Source organism: Geotrypetes seraphini, chromosome 4 (assembly GCF_902459505.1).
Source record: "Geotrypetes seraphini chromosome 4, aGeoSer1.1, whole genome shotgun sequence".
Classification (NCBI taxonomy): domain Eukaryota; kingdom Metazoa; phylum Chordata; class Amphibia; order Gymnophiona; family Dermophiidae; genus Geotrypetes; species Geotrypetes seraphini.
Genome location: NC_047087.1, coordinates 40337616 through 40360442, shown reverse-complemented (window position 1 = coordinate 40360442; position 22827 = coordinate 40337616). Strand labels below are relative to the sequence as shown.

Here is a 22827-nt window from a genome sequence, read left to right as displayed (position 1 = left end):
CTAATTTGTTAAATGTTTTTATTTTGTAAATTGCAAACTAGTACACAGAAACACAAACTGATAAAGTAACAATAATCTCTTCTTATGCTATTGTACCTTTTATCATGCATAGGCAGTCTTTATGGAACAACTCTTGGTAAACTGTAGGCTGGTGATTTCACGCTAAACCTGATTTACAGGCTTTCCATATTGAATATACATTAGATATTTGCTTTCATTGCACACCTGGTATATGCCAATAAACTCTTACTCATTGTGGCTGTCCTGGAAACCATCTTGGTTATGTGTGCCTTCAAAACTGGAGGAATCATTGCCTTAGATGATAGGAATTTTCCTCTTAATCACTTTTTTAAAATAAAATAACAATTTTCACACTTCTATCTTGTGCACTGAAATCTGTAAGCCAATTTTGTTTTTATTTTAATTTAAAATATGATATGCAAGTATCGTACTTGAGAAGCAAGATATGCATATAGAAGAAAATGCCCAGCAATTCAGGATAGAAATAATAATAATATACAAAAGAGAGTTTTTGTGTTCTGAGTGGTACAATAAAGAGGGAAGGGAGACTAAGAGAGAACTCTATGAGTTGGGAAACTTAAAAATATAAAATAAGGTAAACATGGGAAAGACTCATCCTGCCTTTACTTATAGCAATTACTTTCAGTTTCCATAGTATCAAGGCTGACCATCCTAAACCTTTGGCTGTTCCAGGGAGGACTGATGTTTTTAGTATCCAGGAGAAGTCTAAGATTAATGTTCAAGGAATAAATATTTAGCATCAGGCAATCAAATATTTATAAGGAAAATGAAATGGGTCCCAATGATAGGGTTTCTTTTTATACACCAAAACCATTTTTTCCCTCATTTCCTGTTGACCCCTAAGTTTACGCCTCCTGTCCTCACTCTTGTCTTTATTCAGAGACGCTCTTCATTTTGATTAAATTGCACCAAGTCTTAAACAAGTGATGTCTTACAAGATTTTTTTTACTGTTTTATATACTCCTGTGTGGGTTCCTCAATCTGTTCCCTATAGTATATATACTCCTGTGCCTAATGGTTAGTGCAGCGAACTGCAATCTCCAGGAATGAACTGGCTTCAGTTCCCACTGCAGCTCCTTTTGACCCAGGGCAAGTCACTTAATCTTCCATTATCCCAGGTACAAAAACCCCTTAGATTGTGAGCCCAGTAGGGACAGAGAAAGTACCTGCATATAATGTATATAGTGCTGAATATATCAAGTAGCGTTATAGAAATAATTAGTAGTAATAGTAGTTCTGTGAATTTTTGTGTGTCTTGTCATTTGTGAAGTAGAAGGTATTGCCTTTGAAAGCTAACCCAAAAAAATGTATTAAGTTTAACAAAAACGTATCGGTTCTTTTCTTTGTTTTATTTCTGTTTATCTACTGATACTTAAACAGTAGTAATAGTCTAGCATGATTGGGTTTTATTCTACTATATTCACAGAGCCCAAGAAACAATCACGATGGGATGTACCAGCTGAAGATAAGAAAAAAGATTCTATTAGTGAGTTCATAAGCTTGGCCAGATCCAAAACAGAGGTCCAGATGCAACAAGTAGGCACATCAATAGACAAAGGTGACATAGTGGAGCAAGTGGTCACTGAGGTAAAAGATCTTAAAAGAATCCCGACATTTGCTTTATATTGGATTTTTCAGGTTATTATAAGAGAGATATACCAAAGGTAATGCAAAAGAGAGCATAACTTTTTTTATTAACTGACTTAGGTCATTCAAATTGCACATGTTGGTGGAGAACTCTTCTTTTGTACAGGTGTTTCAGAATCTTTTTCTTCATTGCAGGTGAATAATGGAATCCAAGTACCGCCCCAGACATCCTGTAAAATCTCTTGCACGAATACAGGATGTCTGGGGCAGTACTTGGAGAGAGAGACCTCCCAAGAAAGGGACTTGGGAGTTCTGATCAACAAGTCGATGAAGCCGTCCACATAATGTGCGGCGGCGGCAAAAAGGGCAAACAGAATGCTAGGAATGATAAAGAAGGGGATCACAAACAGATCAGAGAAGGTTATCATGCCGCTGTACCGGGCCATTCTACGCCCTCACTTGGAGTACTGCATCCAGCACTGGTCACCGTACATGAAGAAGGACACGGTACTACTCGAAAGGGTCCAGAGAAGAGCGACTAAGATGGTTAAGGGGCTGGAGGAGCTGCCGTACAGCGAAAGATTAGAGAAACTGGGCCTCTTCTCCCTCGAACAGAGGAGATTGAGAGGGGACATGATCGAAACATTCAAGGTACTGAAGGGGATAGACTTAGTAGATAAGGACAGGTTGTTCACCCTCTCCAAAGTAGGGAGAACAAGAGGGCACTCTCTAAAGTTGAAAGGGAATAGATTCCGTACAAACATAAGGAAGTTCTTCTTTACCCAGAGAGTGGTAGAAAGCTGGAATGCTCTTCCAGAGGCTGTTATAGGGGAAAACACCCTCCAAGGATTCAAGACAAAGTTAGACAAGTTCCTGCTGAAAAAGAGCATGCGCTGGTGGGGCTAGTCTCAGTTAGGGTGCTGGTCTTTGACCAGAGGGCCGCCGTGTGAGCGGACAGCTGGGCATGATGGACCACTGGTCTTACCCAGCAGTGACAATTCTTATGTTCGTAAGCAAAGTGCTGACATTGAGTACTTGATGAAGAAGGAAGGCAGGCTGTCCGATATCCACAGAAGACTATAGAATTTTTATGGAGATGGAACATTAACAAGAGCAATGTGCACAGATGGATGAAGAAGTTTAAAGAAGGGAAACCAGTATTGAGGACGAACCATGCAGTGGGAGACTATCAACTGCAATCACTGACACGAATCGTCAGCAAGTGGACAGATTGATTTGTGCGGACAGATGAGTCACAATCCGTGAGCTTGCTGCACAACTGGACTGTGGTTACAATGCCATACAGAAGATGGTGGAAAACTTAGGGTATTGGAAAGTATGTGCAAAGTGGGTACCTCGGTAGTTTGCACCCGATTTGAAGGAGAGAAGGGTGGAAGTCTGCTCTGATCTGCTGGAAGTGTTTGAAGCCAATGAAGACACAATTTTTTCTTATCTGGAGACAGGGGATGAAACTTGAGCATATCTTTATGATCCAGAAACGAAGAATTAATTCATGGAGTGGCATTACATTTCTCCAAAACTTAAAAAGTTCAAGAGCTAGTGATCAGTACAGAAAGTCATGGTGACTGTTTTTTGGGATGACATTCTCCTTGATTTTCTGGAATGTGGCTGTACCTTGATCAACGACACTCAAGAAGCTTAGACAGGAAGAAGAGACCAAACAAGAATCTGGAAACTATCCACATTCACCATGACAATGCATGATCACACACATCTTTGTCAACAAATCAGGTGATTGGCAAATTGGGCTGATATGTGGTCCCTCATCTGGTGCCTTCCTACTTACACCTGTTCAATCCAGTGAAGAACAGTCTCCAGGGAAAACAATTTGATGACACAGAAGAGGTGAAAGTGGCTGTGAAGAAGTGGGTAAGACAGTGCACACCTGAATTTTTCCACAGAGAAGTCGAGAGTTGGGTTCAGCAATGGTGCAAATGCATCTCTTGTGATGCAGACTATGTTGAGAGTTACTCTATCAACATGTGCAATTTGAACGACCTGCGATAGTTAATAAAAAAAAAGTTATGCTCATTTTTGAATGTTCCTTTCAGTTAATATTTTGTATGCACTTGCTTGTTTTTTAAAATCTGGAATTTAAAAAAACAAAACCAAAAACTTGTTAACCCATTAATTGGCAGATGGTGAAAATGGATGCTTTAAGTAACTTGATATTGAACGAGAGCAACAGTGCCAAGTAACAGGCATTTGAAGATGCAGATCTCCCATAAGAGCCATAGAAACACATGTTGCTTTTGAGCAACAATGCCAAATTAAGGGCTAAAGGGAAAAAATGTGCCGTGGAATCTTTTTATTTTTTATTTTTATTTAATACATTTTTATTGAAACATTTTCCATTTTATCAAAAAAATATACAACATCCCCCTAAAGGGGCAAGAATAAAGAATAACTTTGAACCAACAAATATACAACATAAATGACCCTGACCAAATTTATTAAACTTGGCCCATCGGACAAAAAGTTCAGTTTCTTTATCTTCCCTCCAAACCGACACAGATGGATGGGTTTACACTCCTCTGCCAGTAGGTGGAGACTGAGAACACATTGACTTTTGGCAGTAGTATAAGTGGGCTGTGCGGTCCCATCTACAGTCTGTTCTCAGTCTCCAGGTGACACCAGCAGGCATCCCCTTCTCTCACATCCTTATTCTCCTCTCTTTACCCACTACCCAGCACCAGAGCCCTCCCATCGTTTATCTTTCCCAATCCAGCAGTTTTTCCTCTTGTTAGTTAGGGTCTGTTGGATCTGATTAGTGGCCTTTTTATTGTCCCTTTTTTGTAGTCTGGACAGAGGTTGGGGGACCCTTTCGGTGATCCGTCCAATCTCGGGGGGTGCCACACTCAAGTGGTGGAGTCCCTCCCCCCATTTCCCCACCTCCTCAAATTTTGATTAGAGGTGCCTCAATTGTACGCCTTGCCACAGTCAGGCAAAGACTACAGCTTTGAGAGCTTGTAGGGATTGCTCCTATGTTAAAGTTTTTATTAAAAAAAAAAAAATCCTGAGGCAGTGCCGATCTGAAAGGAAGCCTTTAATTGTACTTAATTGATTTTTATTGCTAACCGGCTCTTAGTTTTTCCTCCCTAGTGGTTCACAATGAGCACTTTAAAGAAATTGAAACAGTGCTCATTGTTCTCCCACCGAGCAGTTGATGCAGCCAGTGTCTGCATGAAGTGCTCCAGACGATGTGAAAGGGAAGGGACAAGAATAAAGAATACCTTTGAACCAAAAAATATACAACATTAATGACCCTGCCCCCCCATAAGGATGTGGAATTGTTTTGCCTAATTTGTTAAACGGCCCATCAGGCAAAAAGTTCAGTGTATTTTGCACAGAAATGCTGCTTGTTCAAAAGTATGCCATTTCCTTGTGCTTGCTTTATTGTACTTTTGCTAAAGCTTAAATCTTGTCCTGATTGAGAGAATGTCTGCTTTTATTTTCTTTAATCTGCTGAAAAAGCACAGTTTGGAGTCGAGCTAGGGGAAAATCCAATTGGCAGTAGTTTGCAGAGTTCTTTATTCAGTGGAATAGAAAATGTTTCTAGTGAATATTGACTTTTTGGTTTACTTTATGGATGTGACACTGTCCCATGTAATTATAATATTGTTGTACAGGCAGCTGGCGAGAGCACAGATCATAATGAGGAGGAAGAAAGCAGACCACCAATGGATCTGTTCAAAGCTATTTTTGCAAGTTCTTCAGATGAAAAGTCGTCGTCCTCTGATGAAAATGAAGAAGAAGAGGACAATGAGACCATGCAGTCAAATGCAAAAAGTCCCGAAACTTTGGAGAGACCAATACCAGATACCACAATCGCCAATGTGGAAGGTACTTAACTGAAGTTTATATAATGAAACATTCTCTAAAGGAGTGGCTTTTATGATACCCCTCAAATGTAGAGAGGAGATAGTGGAAAAAAATCTTTGCTTTATATTTACTGCCCTTTGATTCCATTATTTTCCAAATTTTAAATCAGACCTTCATTAGATAATTATCAAGGGATCATCATTTTGGTTTTGCCCAAGCAGTGAAAAGCCTTTATAAAAACTATAAAGAATGAGCAGAGGAAAGCTAGTATGTGTACATAGAAGGAATAATTTTATAAGGATGTTTATATCCAAGTAGCAAAACCTGCCTGCTTCAGGCTAATGTGTTTTTATAAAACAGGCACCCAGCATGAGCCCCTATAGAATACAGATGCCGATATACACATTTCACCTGCTCTGTAGTTTGAGTAAATGTGTTTATTGATGACACAAATGAGGTGTACCCTATTTGTTAAAATGCGTGCAATGCCGTCTGAATTATGCTTTTGGGAATGCTTATATGTATAATGGTTGTACAAGTTTGTAAAAGGCCTTAGCTGCATGTAAACATAATATAATATAACCCAGTGATGCAGAAAGTTGGTTTTGGCATTCAAAGAGCTCAAACCTGCATTTTTTTCTTATACGAAGAAGATAAAACTGCTACAAATGAACCAGTTCTTCCTGTGCCACCTCCTGTAATGCAAACTCAGGAGCCAGATTCTGAAGAGTTTGGGCCCCAGCTGCCTCCACTATTTTCTTCTGGTAAGTGCTGTACAATAAAGTAAAAGTGAAAGCCTACCATCTGGCCCTTCTCAGCAAATTCTGGTTCAAATTCTTCCTGCAATTCTTTACAGTTCAGGATATAGAGGAGTGCTCCATTAGAACAATGGACACCTTGCATGCTAATTTTAAAAGGCCATTTATATAACATACCATTGAATATAACATTTTTAATATGTGCTGAGTAAGGTATTTGTGCAAACTAAACCATCAGGGGTGTCCATTTAACTGTTGTATAAGGTAAACTAGAGCTTATTTGTGATTCTTTCAAACGCCAGAGTGAGTGGGTAAGAAACAGTATGTTTATGGCACCCTTCTTCAGCATATTTTCTTTTTGTGGAAGTACAAGGGAAGTTAATTATCCTCTTACTCCACACTGGGAATTATCAAGCTGAACACCATATACCTCTAAACCAGTGGTTCTCAACTTTTCTTCTGTTTTAACACACCTGACAAACGTTCACCAATGTGATATCACTAAACGCTTCATTTCACAGCTGGTCAAAAATTCCCTCAAACTATATATCATTTCATTGCTGCTAACAGTAATACAAGGGAAATACAGAAGCAATAGTAGTGACTATAACAAGGAGAGAGAGTGATGGACTGATTTCAAGAAAGCCTGGGATAGGCATGTGGGATTTCTTAGAGAGAGGAAGAGATAATGGTTACTGCGGATGGGCAGCCTGGATGGGCCATTTGGCCTTTATCTGCCATCATGTTTCTGTTTCTAACTCCAGTTGGGGTTCCTGGCAGTACTAATTATGGAGATTTCAGGCACCTGAATTCTAGTATCAACTCTCCCCAATCTGACACACCTTTCTGCTCTTGGTGACACACCAATGTGTACCCACACACTGGTTGAGAACCACTGCTCTAAGCTAGTGGTCTCCACATGCAGTCCCTGGCATTTCGCCTTTGTGGTCCTCAAACAGTCAAGAGAAATGGTCAACACCTTTCCTTCTGTAATCCACATCCTCTCACTCGGCTCCGTCTGTCTGCCTGTCTCGGCCCTCCAAACTTCCCTTCAGCACTGCACCGCTGAAGGCATGCTACTTTTCACAATCTGAAGCCTCTCTTTGTAGCATCTCACTTCCTCCAAAAGAATTTTCTGTTTCCAGGCAGGATGCTACAGAGGGCAGTGAGAGAAGCAGCATGCCTTCAACACGGCAGCTAAAAATTGATCATAAGGAAATATATAGGCAAATAATTAAAACGGGCAGGAGAGGCTCCTGCCCACTTAAATCACTTGTCTCCAGCTAACCGCCAATTTTCAGTGGTGCTTAACTGGTTAGCACTGCTTAATATTTGTGGTTAGTGCCTGCACTGAAGCTGGCTAACTTGGTGTTCTGGAGAAGAATTGTCCTTTATGCAGTTAAGTGCTGATATTCAGCCCTTGACCACATAAGATAATTGCTTAAATTCTGGTACAAGGATATAGGAATGTAGATTCCAATTTTTCCTTCTGCAAGCAAATTGAGACGGTGTCTTTATGATCTGTTCTGCATAGTTTCTTATGTTGTAGGGGGGGTTCCTCAAAAAGTGAAGCTTCTGTGCCGAGAGGACCACAGTTTCTGGGGTAGCTCTGCTTGGGAGAGGACTCAGACTGCATTAGAGCAATTTGCAACTAGGAGGGCAACCCTTTGATGTACCTGTGTAGCCAGCCTGCACTAACATTTAGGAGCTTGGGGTCCCTTCCCTGGAAGCTGGCTCACCTTCTGATTTATCAGAGGCTTGAGTGCAGGCTGTTTGGCCCCAGTAAAGGTCCGGTTGAACTTTAAGGGTGCCAGCTGTATTTTTTTCCTCTCTCTGTCGCGGCTGCGCATAGTTTCATAGGGGTCTGAGGTCTCAGTCTGGCTTTGCCCGACTGGCAGCCTGAAGATCTGAATTTTTGGATCTGTGGAATCTTTTTTGAGGCAGTGTTTTTTTCATCTCTCTCAGCTACGAGAAAAGGAGCTGAAGCAGGCAGGCATCATCATGGCAGCCCGAAGATCTGGATTTTTGGATCTGTGGGATCCTTTTTGAGGCAGTGTTTTCTTCATCTCTCTCGGCTTTGGGAAAAGGAGCTGAAGCAGGCAGGCACCGTCATGGCACAGTGAGTAAGGCTATTATAACCTATGGGAAAAATTGAGGGGGCCAGAGATAGGGTCTCCCACCTCCAAAACCCCCTTTAATTTTTTTGAAGTTAAAGGTAGCTTCCTCGGGCCATTTTTGCCATGAAAATGCTGCTGCAGCGGCCATCTTGTATTTTCCCGGTTTGTTTTTAAAAGCCTCCCTCTGCCTCAAAACTACTTTTGCTGTTCTGCCCCTGTATCATGCCAGTTCTGCACTGAATGTGTGGCGGAGGAGAGTGTGTACTGCATTCTGCGGAGCACACAAGGGAGGGGTGGGAGCCATGAGCTTAGCCTCTTCTGAGACCTCTAGGGCTGGGTAACCACAGGGGGACTGGGTAGTAGGGATCCCTCCTGAAGCCTCTAACTAGCAAAGTCTCTAAACAAAAGTGTGTGTGGACATTGGAGCCCAAGAAAAGCTAGTCTGAGTCCCTGCAGGGGCCCTTGCTGACTTTGCTAACCTCCTGTGGCATTCTTACCTGATCGGTTGACGCTCTCTTATGCCACCTGTGAGTGCGCCGGTGCAGGATCAATGGGATATTTCCCTTCTGAGTGCCCCTTCCCCAGAAAAGAGCCTTCCTCTGGGCCAGGGAGACCAGTCAGAGAAGGACTAGGAAGACTGGAAATCAGAATCCATGCCTTTATTGTCCCACAGTGAAATTTTGCTTCTGGAGGATTCTGGTTCCCTAACAAGGTCCAGAAGCCAAGAGGGAGTGGTGGCCCTTGAACAAGGAGAGGACCAATAGCATCTATTCCCTTTTTTGTTAAAATCATGGAAGGTCTGGTTCATATCCAATTGATTGAACATCTTGAGCAACATACTCTACTCCATGATTCACAATCAGGATTTAGATCCTACTTCAGCACTGAAACGGTGATAGCTGCATTATTGGATTATTTAATAAGCCTTCTAAGTAAAGGCAAAAGCGCACTAGTGCTTCAATTCGATCTTAGTAGCGCCTTTGATTTAGTAGATCATCCTACTTTATTAATTTGTTTGGATACTCTGGGCCTTCAAGGAAATGTTTACTCCTGGTTCAAAGGTTTTCTGGAGTCCAGATTGTACCAAGTTAGGTTTAGGACCCACCCAAGTGATGTTCCTTAGGGTTTTCCGCTTTCACCTACACTATTCAATGTTTATCTTTCATCATTGGGCTCATATTTGAGCAACCTGGATATAGAACTGTTTAGTTACGCTGACGACATTACTCTTGTCATACCTTTTACTTCAGCCCTATCCCAGATTACCACTAAAGTTGAAATCGTAATGAAACAGATGGATTCCTGGATGCAAAAATTTAAATTCAAACTAAACTCTGGCAAAACAAAGTTTTTCCTGGCGACTGCTAATAATATTTCTTCTGAACCTTCTATTAGTATAAATTCAACTCAGCATGTAATTCATCCAACAATTAAAATTTTGGGAGTTATTTTAGACCAGAATCTTACAATGCATGCTCAGATAGATGCTGTACTGCGTAAATGCCACTTTATGATATGGAAATTGCAAACAATTAGATCTTATTTTGAATTTGCTGCTTTTAGATTACTGGTTCAATCGTTGCTACTGAGTCTTCTCGATTATTGTAATATTATCTATCTGACAGTTCCCAAGAAAAAATTAGCAAGACTTACAATAATAGAGAATACAGTGGTCAGAATGATTTATGGCCTGAAGAAATTTGATCAAATTATACCCTTTTATCGCGAATTGCATTGGCTGCCCATGGAGGCCCGGGTATTGTTTAAACTAGGCTGTTTCTGTTACAAGGCTGTTTATGGTACAGCTCCTTTTTACTTAGTCAATAGGTTTTCTTTAGCATCATACTGACATAGTAGAAGAACTCATCCTTTGTTTAATTTTCCATCTGTCCAGGGTTGTAGGAGTAAGAAATTTCTGAATCATACTTTGGCATCTCAGGCAGCTCTTCATTACAACGAATTCCAAATATTCTTGCTTACTACCCATTCCTATGGCCATTTTAGAAAACAATTGAAGACCTATCTTTTTTCTAAATATTTGACTGTTTAACGAATCATCTTATTTCATGTAACACATTTACTTTTATAACTTTTTGTAAACCGTGTTGAACTTCTGGTTACGCAGTCAAGAAAAAAAAAGACCCCTCAGTATGGCGTCGTCTTAAGTCAACAGCCGTATTGCATATCATTACAGACTCGTTGTGGGTGTTGAAACTAGTTCCTCGGCAGCCATCGACTTCATAGTACTCGGTCTTGAGCAGCACAAATTTTCAGACCACATTTTTTCCCACACATCCAAACATCATTTCGTTAGTCACGAAGCAGTGGGAGACCCTGGAAGGGTCTAGGCTCTACCCCATGGCTTTTGAATTTCAACAGCTTTTTGTTCAGCCGAAAGTGGATTCAGCAGTGGCTCAAGTTAACAAACATACCTCCTTACCTAGTGAAGTAGGAGTGATGTTAAAAGATGTGCAAGGCTACAAAATGCATGTGGTTCTAAAAAGACAATTTGAGGCCCTAGCTTTGGGGATCAAAGCTGCAGTGGCGGTCTCATTTATGGCATGTGCATGCCACACCAGATTGCATCAGAGTTCAGTAAAAGATGATGACTTATGCCCCCAGCAGGTACTGTATAGGTTGGGTTATGTGCAGATGTTTTATGACATCATACTAGTCGTGAGCAAGGTTTCTGCTTATGCTATTTCTGCTCGCAGAATGCTCTGGATCTGGCAGTGGGCAGGAGATACAGCTTCTAAAACCACGTTAAGTAGAGTTTCCTTTAAAGGGCATATGCTCTTTGGTAAAGATTGGATGACCTTATGACCAGTGTGGCAGATCACTGCCCTAAGACTTTGCCAGACAGCAGACCTCTGACCTCCAGAGGGACTGGTCAAGGTAATTTTTGTAGCTTATGAAGATCTTGGCAGTACTACGGAGGTTCCTCTGCTCAGATCTTTTTCGGGATCCAGGCAGAGTTTTGGCAGTACCAGGCGCCGCAAGCTTCTGGTTCTTGTGCCAATACAGCCTCCAAGAAAGCACAATGATGCCAATGACACTAGCTGCAGACTGCTCTCATGGAGTCTGCATCCTGTCCCAGACAGAGCTGCCCCAGAAACTGGGGTCCTCTTGGCAACAAAGTCTCGCTACTCAAGAAAAAAACCCTGCAAAATAAGAAACTAAGCACAGCAATTTAGAAAGACACCTTCTCAGTTTGCTTCCTATATCCTTTTCCAGAAAGAAGATTATTGAGGTACTAACATAATCTTCCATTAGACCACATAAATAACTGTCCTATCTTTAAGCGATTCAGCGTATGTGTTCAAGGGCTGAATATTGTATGTAACTGCATAAGTTTTGGCGACTAACCTAAAACTAGATATTCAATGCCAGTGTCCTGACATGATCTAGCATTGAATATTTGGGAATACAGCCAGCAAATGCTGACCATCACCTGCAGAACATTGGTCGGGTAGCATTTAAGTCGACCAGGACATAATTCCTTTTACTTGGCTATGCAAACTACAAAGTAGAACTAGAAATAGGATTATAAATCAATATAAGTTATGACATTGCTATAGAAGAAATAAATTGAATCTGTGCACTACATCTTGGGGTGAGAAGCATCACAAAGTGGAATCCCACCACTTCACCTATTGGTGCAACTGTTGGCCATTGGTTTTTCTGTCTGGTGTCTTTCAGTTAGTCATCTGAAACTAGAAGCTGAGCTATCAAACCCAGCTGAAGCACCTCAAAAACAGAAGAAAAACAGAGACAAATCCAAGAACAAACGAGAGCACAAGCACAAGAAAGAAAAGGTATTTTAAGAACAGACCATAAACCTTTGCTTCTGCACATTTTTGCTTGCTACAATTAAGACTGATTTACAAAAGTATGCTATTGGGTATGCTACTGGAACTCAAATTATAATACAAGTTTGTAGAAAAAGTGATTTGAAAATACCATCGTGGATCTTTTCAGTTTTGTGGATATTCGTAAAAGGAAGACCATGTTTTAGAGGGGTTCCACATGATTTTACTTTTCCATTTTGTTCATACTTCCTTAGCTGTAAAGAATAGCTACAATGAAACTTTGAGAAAGCATGGCAAAATAGCACTATAAAATACCAGATCTGGGTGGGCCCTGCAATGCTGCTTTAGAAATGTCTCATAGCACTTGGTCTGCTGTTTCAAAGACAGTCTGTGAGGGGGAAAATATTTTCTTTAACACTTTCTTATATGGTTTCTAGAATTCCTTTTAGTGTATTTAAGTTATTGTTTTTGCAGTTTATTTTGAACTATAGTCAGTCGGTTGAACTGCTGCTGAACCAGTGTTAGTGTAGGTCAGGTGTGTCCAACCTTTTGGCTTCCCTGGGCCACATTGGCTGAAAAAAATGTTTCTGGGGCCGCACAAACGCTGCAACAAGACAAAGGAGGGAGCCAGCAAGACGGTAAACACCCAGGGGCAGCAGAGGAAAACACTGCATTGCCCTCGACTGGGGCCACACAAAATACTTCAAGGGGCAGCAGGTTGGACACCCCTGATGTAGGTCCATTCACCTGATTCCTTCATTACTACCTGGGTATGCTGCCACCTACCTTTATCTGGAACAATTAGTTGTCATACTAAATGTGACAAGCTTTTTCTTTTTCAAACAGAAAAAGAAACATAAGAAGCATAAACATAGAAGCAGACACAAGAAAAAATCAGAGAACAACAGCAGTGAAGATGCTGCAGATAGCAGTGACATCCGTAGTGATACAGAAGAAATTGCAAAATTATCCCCCCATGAGCTACTGAAAAGGTAAACCTTATGAAAGATATTTTTTCTTTCAATTTAGCATGCACATATAATTGAGAAACATTTAGAACTGGATTATCTGTGCCAACAGTGAGTGTTTGTCATAGCACTTAATAAATACATTCAGCAGCATTAAACTTATGTATTTACTGCCGATTGCTACTTCCTACACTAAATATATAGTCAGGCTGGCGAGAAAATTGCTGATTAACCCCGTGCTCTCCTTGTGCATTGTACATTTCAAATATCAATGCCAAATAACAAAAAAGATCCAAAATCAAATAAAACTTTTATGGGCCAGCTATCACTCTCCCCTTCCTTCCAGCTGGATTGTCACGTTCATGTGATATCAGGGTGTCGCTAGTGGTTGCTACGTGCTTCACAGCAGATACAGCCGCACAGCCTCCTGGGATTCGTAGGCTGTATATAACAGCATGTGATATAATAATAATAATAACTTTATTCTTCTATACCGCCATAATCTTGCGACTTCTAGGCGATTTACAATCAAGAGAGCTGGACATTCAGCGAAACACAATATGCAGATATACATATGAAGTACAGATAGCATAGACTGTAAGAAATCAAGAATATTGAAATACAATTTGCTTAGCAAGAATATAAGATGTACATTTTGGTAGGTAATGTCTGAGCGGACCTGTTTGGAATAGGCCGCATGTTTTAGAAAATAACGAAAAATAACGATATTATAAGGATGATAGATTACAGTGTATATATCTCAGTTACGTGAGATTCAGGTGGACTTTGCGGTAGGTGCATTCGGAGCCCGCAATTAAGCCACGCCCCATTTCTACGCAGTGAAGTCCTAAAGAGCTAGCGCATGTGTTATGAGCTTCAAAACCAACAAGGATACAGTATGCCTGCGAGTCGATCGATATAAGCTCATGTAAACCTTTTCCTTTCTCTTCTTATATTTTAAGTTCTTGTAAACCGTGCCGAGCTCCACTTCCATGGAGAGGATGCGGTATATAAACTTAAGGTTTAGTTTAGTTTAGTGTTTACGATTGGATCATTTGTATGGACAAGCTTTACTGAATCAATCAGCTACAATGACTCAGAAACGGATAGGACACAAATCGGATAGATTTCGGGACTTTAGTGAATCCTGCCCTATGTTAGGAGTCACTGCCCAGGAAAAGGATCTAGGTGTCATTGTTGAGGATACATTGAAACCCTTAGCTCAGTTTACGGCAGCTAAGAAAGCAAATGGAATGTTAGGAATTATCAGGAAAGGAATGGAAAACAAAGATTAAAATGTTATAATGCTCTTGAGCTCTATGGTACAGCCGCACCTCGACTACTGTGTGTAATTCTGGTCACCGTATATCAAAACAGATATGGCGGAATTAGAAAAGGTACAGGGAAGGGTGATGAAAATGACAAAAGGGCTGGGACAACTTCCCTATAAGGAAAGGCTAAAGCAGCTTAGGCTCTTCAGCTTGGAAAAGAGATGGCTCAATGGTGATATGATAGTGGTCTATAAAATACTGAGTGGAGTGGAAAGGGTAGATATGAATTGCTTGTTCACTCTTTCCAAAATACTAGGACTAGGGGGCATGCAATGAAGATACTAAGTAGTAGATTTAAAACAAACCAAAGAAAATATTTCTTCACACAACATGCAATTAAACTCTGGAATTTGTTGCTGGAAAATGTGGTGAAATCAGTTAGCTTAGTGGGGTTTAAAAAAGGTTTGGAAAATTAGGGCGAGTATGGCACAGTGGTTAGATCTTTTTTTTTTTTATATATTCTTTATTCATTTTCATATTTTACATGAAGTGTACAAAATTTTGAATTACAACTAGAGAATACACAATATCACTTTTATATCTATTACATAATATTCTAAACATATTTTTATCCCCTCCCCCATCCCCCACCCTTCAAGTATTTTCCAATCACCTTATACATATTTTATACCATATTATAACATGTTGTGTAAAATTATTTTCATTACCCCCCCTCCATATGTGCCATAAAGAAGACATCGAAAAGAAGAAGATAAATCCTACTATTCATTCACTACAATATTTTGTTAATGGCCCCCATATTTTTATAAATTTAGGATACGTCCCTCTTTGTATTGCTATTGCTCTTTCCATTTTGAATATATGACAGATTGTATTCTACCAAAATGTATAATTAAGGTTTCTATGATTCTTCCAATTATTGGTTATATGCTGAATGACCACCCCTGTCATGACTAATAAAAGCTTGTTATTTTCTGGTGAAATTTGACTTTTTTTCCTCATCATCATTCCAAATAAAACTGTATCATATGATATTGCTACATGATTTTCCATCAATTTATTAATTTGTGGCCAAATTGCATTCCAAAAACTTTTAATGTAGGGACAATGATACAGTAAATGATCCAACGTCCCAGGTTCCAGATTACAGTGCCAGCATTTATTGGACTTAGAACTATCTAATTTTTGCAAACATGTAGGGGTCCAGAATGCTCTATGTAATAAAAAGAACCAAGTTTGTCTCATAGATGCTGACACTGTACATCTCATTCTCCAAGACCAAATTAGTAGCCATTGAGGTTCAAATCCCACGCTGCCCCTTGTGACCCTGGGCAAATCACTTAATCCCTCATTGCCCCAAGTACATTATGTAGAGTGTGTGCTCACAAGACAGATAAGGAAAATGCTAGACCACTTAGGCTATAAGTGATATATAAATACTAAAAATAAATAATAAATGAATATATTTCCTAAAAGAGAAGTTCATAGGCCATTATTGAGATGACTGGGGGAAATCCACTGCTTATTCCTAGGATAAGCAGCATAACATCTGTTTTACTACTTGAGATCTAGCTAGGTATTTGGGACCTGGGTTGGCCACTGTTGGAAACAGGATACTGGGCTTGATGGACCTTTGGTCTGACCCAGTATGGCAATTCTTATAGTCTTATGATTTGCAGGTGTAGTTTCATTTGCATGTTGGACACACAATTTAGCAACAGGAAGTTTTAACTATGGAATTAACTTGAAAATTTTTCCCCTAAGCAGTGACAGAATTGTAATGAAGGGCCCCTATAACAGTTCTACAGCTTGGGTTGTCCATCTCCAGGAGATAAGCAGCTGCAAGGGGTTCCCTCTGAACCTTCTAGACTGGTTGGAATTTATGCCGCTAACCTTAATGAATTCTGTTCTCTCTCTAACTTCTAAAACATAATAGGCTGACTGACCTGTCTTATCATTCTTAGTACTCGTACTGTATTGGTCTTTAAAAATACTACATGACTCTTCTATGCATGTTTAAAGTCTTGCATAAGTATCAATTCATGACTTCTTTTCTCTTGCACCCTGAAAACCAAAGTGGCCTCTAAGAAATTAATTTTCTACTAACATAATTTGGCAGCCAGAAAGTGTTTCTCAGTAATATTTATGCAAACGTTTATTCAAAAATAACCTATTAAAATCACTGCAGATTAGCATTTAGGATCTATGCTCCCTTTCCTCCATTTCCTGTAATACATCAAGGATAGTTGTTCATCTCTATGATCGCCTTAATATATGCTCTCCTTGGATTGCAGAGAACAGAGAATCTAAGGAATTTACAGTAAATATAGATACTTAGGTGGGTCTCCAGTGTTTCATTTAGAATCTTCTAAGCAGAACAATTTTATTTGTAACTGAGCTTGTGCTATATTGATATTAATCGGAAAAAAAGCATGATTTGGTTTAAATTCTATAAAACATGCCAAATGTAGCTATTGGCAGATTCAGAGTCCAGTAAATTTGGAATTTTGTTTTGAAAAACATCAAAGCTAAACAACCATAGTTCTTGCCTAAGACATTCCTTGTATGATGATTTGAATTTGTTTTATTTTTCAGACTGAAACATCTTCCACTGCCATAGTCATTTGGACTGAACACTGAATTGTTTTTGATACTGAATCTGAAAACATGATCTCCTCCATGATGGCAGATCAGAAATAGAAGGCATATTGTAATATAGTGTAAATCTAGTATTTCTTACATTTGTCTGTGTATCGCTAACTTAAAACTCTGGAATGTCATATGTGTATATTTTTTGTGACTGGCACTGTAATAAAAGTGAAAGTTTATGTGTATAATAAATTGCTTATATTCTAATGATTTGAAATAGGAATGTATGAATTTATATAAAAAATTTGTAAATACAAGTTGTAGTTGGGAAGGTACCAGGTGAATTTGTATTAAATTACTCACCATTTCAGTCTAGCGCTCAAAGAGATCTGCAGTCAGATACAATGGAGAATTTGCTGCACCAGAGGGTTTAAAGCAGTGATTTCCAAACTACATTCTTTGTGGGGGTTTTTTTAAATTAGATATACAGTATGGGCCTGATTCTGGAAGCGGTGCCTGCTGTGTGTCAGTCACCGGCAGGCACAGAAAAAGAAGTGGGGAAGGGACACTGGTCAAATCACTGTGTGGACAGATACATTTATTTTAAATGTCAAACAAATTTCAATTAAAATCACTCAAATATATAAATAAAATGTGGCAGCATAAAATCCTTTGTAATAAAACATATACTGGACCCCAACACAGTCTGTGTTTTGGCCACAACAGCCTTCTTCAGGGGTGTAAAAAGTAGCCTAACAGAACAACACAATAAAAATAAAGATACATGTAAATGTAAAATATAAAATATACTGGAGGTTAACCCTTAAGAAAACATGAAGGTGTACACTTAGAAGGCATTGCATAAAATATAAATACATATTAAAAATTTTAGTAACATTAAAATGTCAGAATAAAATATAAACAAATTATGAAACATAAAAGCCATAAAAACGTGAACAATGTAATATGCATAAACACTGTGAGCAAGAAATAAAATAAGACAAGAATACCATAAATACATGGGCAATGCAAACATATCAGGCTCTCTGCAGAGACAGGACTTAATATTGTCTTTGTCCATGCCTTGCCAATTGGGGAAGGCATCATGCAAGAGAGCTAAAAAACACAAACATTCCTCCCCTTCTAGGCATGGCACAGTGTCATCACACACAGCCATCTCTTCGATGTATAGTAAGCATTGATGCACCGTAGGCCACTCTCCATCGCTGTAGATCATATCTCTTCCCAGGCATGCCTTGACATTGAAGTCTCCCATGCCTAGACAAAATGCACCGTGGACTGCTTCCATGCCAATGTCTCTTCTGGAACAGATGCTGTCTCTCCATGAGGAAATCTAGGCTATGCTGCAACAGCTTTCAGGGCTACTGCTTGATTCAGTCTACATAGGCTTTAAAGGCGTCCATGCCTGCCTCAGTCCAGCCTGAGGATACGTTGAGGTGGTGATAAGAGGATGAAGTCATGTACCCCTGTTCGATGTCGAGCATCTGGTTCAGCACTGACCCATTCCACACATGCACTGTCATCAGCAAAGGACTTATCTCCTGGGTCAGATCATCAACCCATGCTTCAACACATAGTTGACACTCTTCTTGACACATACTCCCTAATTCACCTAGAAGGGAATATTTTGAGGAGTCTGACTCGGATATCTCTAACCATTCAGATGAGGGTTTGCCAGCCTACTCAGCAGAAGAATCCTATGGCATACCCTCTGATCCTTCTTCTCCACCTCAAAAGCATAAGTCTCCACCAGAGAGCATATCTTTTACTGGCTTTGTAAGACAAATGAGTCAAGCTCTACCCATGAAAATGGATACAGAGGAAGAACCCTCTCTGAGCTTTTTGAGCTTCTTGACGATGCGTTACCACCAAATGACTGTATCAAAGTGCATTTGCATAGGGTCATGCAAGATACCCTATCTAAGAACTGGGAGATTCCTCTATCAGTCCAGGTAGCCCCTACAAAAAGTGACATAATGTACAGAATACAAAAGTATCCAGGGTTTGAGAAAACACAACATCAACATCATTCTGTAGTTGTGGAATTGGCTCTAAACTGCTCACACAGTTCAAGATGTTATGCTTCTGATCCTCTAGGAAGGGAAGCCAGAACACTAGATTCTTGGGTAAATGCATTCTTCAGCCATTCATGACCATAAATAGAACCAAGGACAACCAGTTCTATTTATTTAAAATCCTTCTTTAAACAACTTTCAGTGAAACTTAATGAATTCCAACTGTTATCCCAGAACTTGTTCACTGCAAGAGAGTTCCTAGCTAGAGGCATAGTTGATACATTTGATGTATCTTCCAGAACTAGGTTGCCATGTTCTATTTGAACAAACAAGGAAGCAAGAGATCTTATCCCTTTTGTATGGAGGCATTCAAGATTTGGAATTGGCCAACTGCTCATGATATACTTTTCAGGAGGACTGGAGAAGTAAGGAAGAAATAGGAAATACAGGCTAGTAAGTCTGACTTCTGTGGTAAGTAAATTAATGGAAACGCTCTTAAAAATAAGGAAGTTTCTGGCATCCAGTGAATTAAGGCAACATGGATTCACTAAAGGCAGGTCTTGTCAGACAAATCTGATCAATTTCTTTGACAGGATGACCAGAGAATTGAATAGAGGGAGAGTGCTAGATTTGGTGTATTTAGATTTTAGCAAAACCTTTGACAGTATTCAACACAGGTGTCTAATAAATAAACTGAGTACCCTCAGTATGCACCCCAAAGTGATGGACTAGGTCAAGAACTGGTTGAGTGGAAGGCGATGGAGGGTAGTGGTCAGTGGAGATCACTCTGAGGAAAGGGATGTTACCAGTGGTATGCCTCAAGCTTTGCTTTTTGGGCCTGTTTAACATTTTTGTAAGCAATATTGCTGAACAGCTGTCGGGTAAAATTTGCCTCTTTGCAGATGATACCAAAATCTGATGATGTGAATAATTTGAGGAAGGACCTAGTGAAGCTTGAAGAATGGTTTGAAATTTGGCAGCTAAAACTTAATGCTAAGAAATGCAAGGTCATACATTTGGGCTGCAAAACCCCAAGAGAACGATACAGTTTAGGGAGTGAAGAACTTTTGTGCACAAAAGAAGAGTAGGACTTGGGTGTGATGGTATGAGATGATGATCTTAAGGTGCCAAATAGGTTGAAAAGGCATAAGATGTAGTTAAAGAGTTGATAGGCTTAGGTGTAATTTAAGGAAATACCTTTTTACAAAAAGGGTGGTAGATGCATGGAATTCTGGTAGAGGTCTGAATTCAAGAAAGCATGGGGCAGGCACATGGGATCTCTTAGAGAGGAAGAGATAGTGGATGCTACAGGTGGGCAGACTGGATGGGCTATTTGGCCTTTAATTGTCATCATGTTTCTATTTAGTAGGGAAGCAGAATGTATTGGCAGACAAGTTGAGCATGATAGTCTTGCATCCAATTTTTTCTCAGTGGGAAACATCAGACACAGATGTTTCCCAATGAAAAACTTCCCCTCAGAACAACAAACTTCCACAATTCTGTTCCATTCTTTGCTCCCAATTGCATTGCATCTGATGCCTTTTATGCCTTTTCTATTTCATTGGAGAGACAAGTTCCTCTATGCATTTCCTCCAAACCCTCTCTTAGGGAAAACTCTACTTAAACTTTGTCAAGATTGGGGCACCATGATTTTCATATCGCCCCTTTGACCATGCCCAAAGCTTTTGATCAGGAAACTGGAAGCATTGCTCTATCCCAACTCCTGCTCAATAACACTAACAGCATAGTTTCTTTCACCAAACAAGTAAATGCTTTCTGCCTCTTGGCTGCAGTATCTGCTGTCATAGAAGCTTCTAGGAAATGTTCCTCTCAGCACTGTTATGGTTTCAAGTGGACACTATTTTCTTACTGGTGTGCATTGCATTTTCTGGAGCCCTTCACCTTCCCACTTCCATTCATTCTCAACTACCTTCTGGGCTCAATACCAATTTGGTTTGAGTTCATCTCAATGCTATCAGTTCATTTCACTCCCTCTGGACAAGAAGCCTCTTTCTGTACATCCCTCAGGAGCCCATTTCATGAAAGGCCTATTCCACACAAATCCACCTATCAAGCTGCTTCCTGTTGCTTGGGATCTTAATGTGGTCTCTCTGCTCTTATGAAATCTCCCTTTGAGCTGCTTACGTCTTACTCTTTCAAACTACTCGGAACATCGTTTTCCTCATGGCCCTCATGTCTGCACACTGTATGAGTGAACTTCAAACCCTTGTATTGGATCCTGCCTGTAGAAGATTCTATCACTATAAGGTAGTCCTATGAACAAATCCAAAATTCCTTCCTAAGCAGTCTTTGAATTTCACCTCAACCAATCCATCATTTTGCCTGTTTTCTTTCCAAAGCCACATAATCATTGTGGAGAAGCAGCCCTGCAACTGTGCTCTGGGTTAAATTACATAGAAAGTTCTCCTAACTTTTTCTCGCCTTTGATCCTAATGGCCTAGGAGTTGCTGTTTCCAAGAGAACCATTTCCACTTGTCTAGTGGACTGTATCTCTTTCACCTATACTCAGGCTGGGCTGATGCTGCAAGCCTATGTTACAGCCCATAATGTACGGGCTAAAGCTGCCTTGGAACCTTCTTTTCACTCTACATCTGTTGAAGAAATCTGCAAAATGTCTACTTGGCCCTCAAGCCATACATTTACTTTTCACTACTGTTTAGAACACAAGTCCAGAAGAGACAGCTGGTTTGGGCAATCAGTTCTGTAGAAACTATTCTCAAAGCCAGCTTTCCATACAACCCTGTAGGGTTTCCCTGTGCTCCTGTGTATTCAATGTTTAACTTCTTCCAGAAACATGATCCTGGCATCTTGGAAGTCCCACATATAAAAATATGCCTGCTTGTCCTCAGAGAAAGCTCAGTTACTTACTGTAACAGGTGTTATCCAGGGACAGCAGGCAGATATTCTCATGAATGGGTGATGTCACCGACTGAGCCCCGGTATGGACCACTTTAAAAGTGCATTGCCACTTTAAATGTTTAGAAAGTTTGCGATAGCCCAAACTGTGCATGCGCGAGTGCCTTCTTGTCCGATGTAGGACGGGGGGGTGGGATGTGAGAATATCTGCCTGCTGTCAACACCTGTTATGGTAAGTAACTGTGCTTTATCCCAGGACAAGCAGGCAGCATATGCTCACGAATGGGTGACCTCCAAGCTAACAGAGATGGGATGGTGGGAGTATTGGGATTAAGAAAATAAATGTAATACAGATTGGCCGAAGTGCCCATCCCGTCTGGAGAAAGATTCCAGACAATAGTGAGAAGTGAATGTATGAACTGAGGACAAGGTGGCAGCTTTTACAGATTTCCTCAATGGGCGTAGATCTAAGGAAAGCAACAGAAGCTGCCATAACTCTAACTTTGTGGGCTGTGACACAACTCTCCAGTGCCAGTCCAGTCTGAGCATAACAAAACGAGCTGCAGGCAGCCAGCCAGTTTGAAATCGTTCTCTTGGATACAGGATGCCCCAACTTGTTTGGATCAAAAGAGATGAAAAGTTGGGGAGATGTTCGTTGTGGTTTTGTCCGGTCAATGTAGTAGGCCAAAACCCGCTTACAGTCCAAAGTATGCAAAGCAGTTTATCCAGCATGAGAATGAGGTTTAGGGGAAAAAAACACTGGTAGAACAATTGACTGATTGAGATGAAATTCAGTGACAACTTTTGGAAGAAACTTTGGAAGTGTTTCAAATAGAAAGAGAAATGGAAGGCATAGTTGCTGGACTGGTTGGCAAGCATGGCATTTTGATAGAATCGTTTGCCAAAGTG

The 22827-nt window shown here is 40.2% G+C and overlaps 1 protein-coding gene across 5 annotated transcripts in view; it reads left to right on the top strand.

Annotated features, from left to right (window-relative positions):
- The window catches only part of GPATCH1 (G-patch domain containing 1), a 99002-nt gene extending 81727 nt beyond the window's left edge, over nucleotides 1-17275 (top strand). For 2 of the 5 annotated variants that reach the window (XM_033942068.1, XM_033942069.1), the window contains exons 15-20: nucleotides 1469-1629; nucleotides 5280-5493; nucleotides 6123-6236; nucleotides 12047-12162; nucleotides 13003-13148; nucleotides 17012-17275. In XM_033942068.1, the coding sequence (XP_033797959.1) occupies nucleotides 1469-1629; nucleotides 5280-5493; nucleotides 6123-6236; nucleotides 12047-12162; nucleotides 13003-13148; nucleotides 17012-17036 (776 nt within the window). In that variant the 3' untranslated portion in view covers nucleotides 17037-17275. Of the gene's footprint in view, nucleotides 1-1468; nucleotides 1630-5279; nucleotides 5494-6122; nucleotides 6237-8195; nucleotides 8350-12046; nucleotides 12163-13002; nucleotides 13149-17011 lie in introns of those variants that run through there. The other 3 variants (XM_033942070.1, XM_033942072.1, XM_033942071.1) reach the window with 3 other exon arrangements.
- The last annotated feature ends 5552 nt before the right edge of the window (nucleotides 17276-22827 follow it).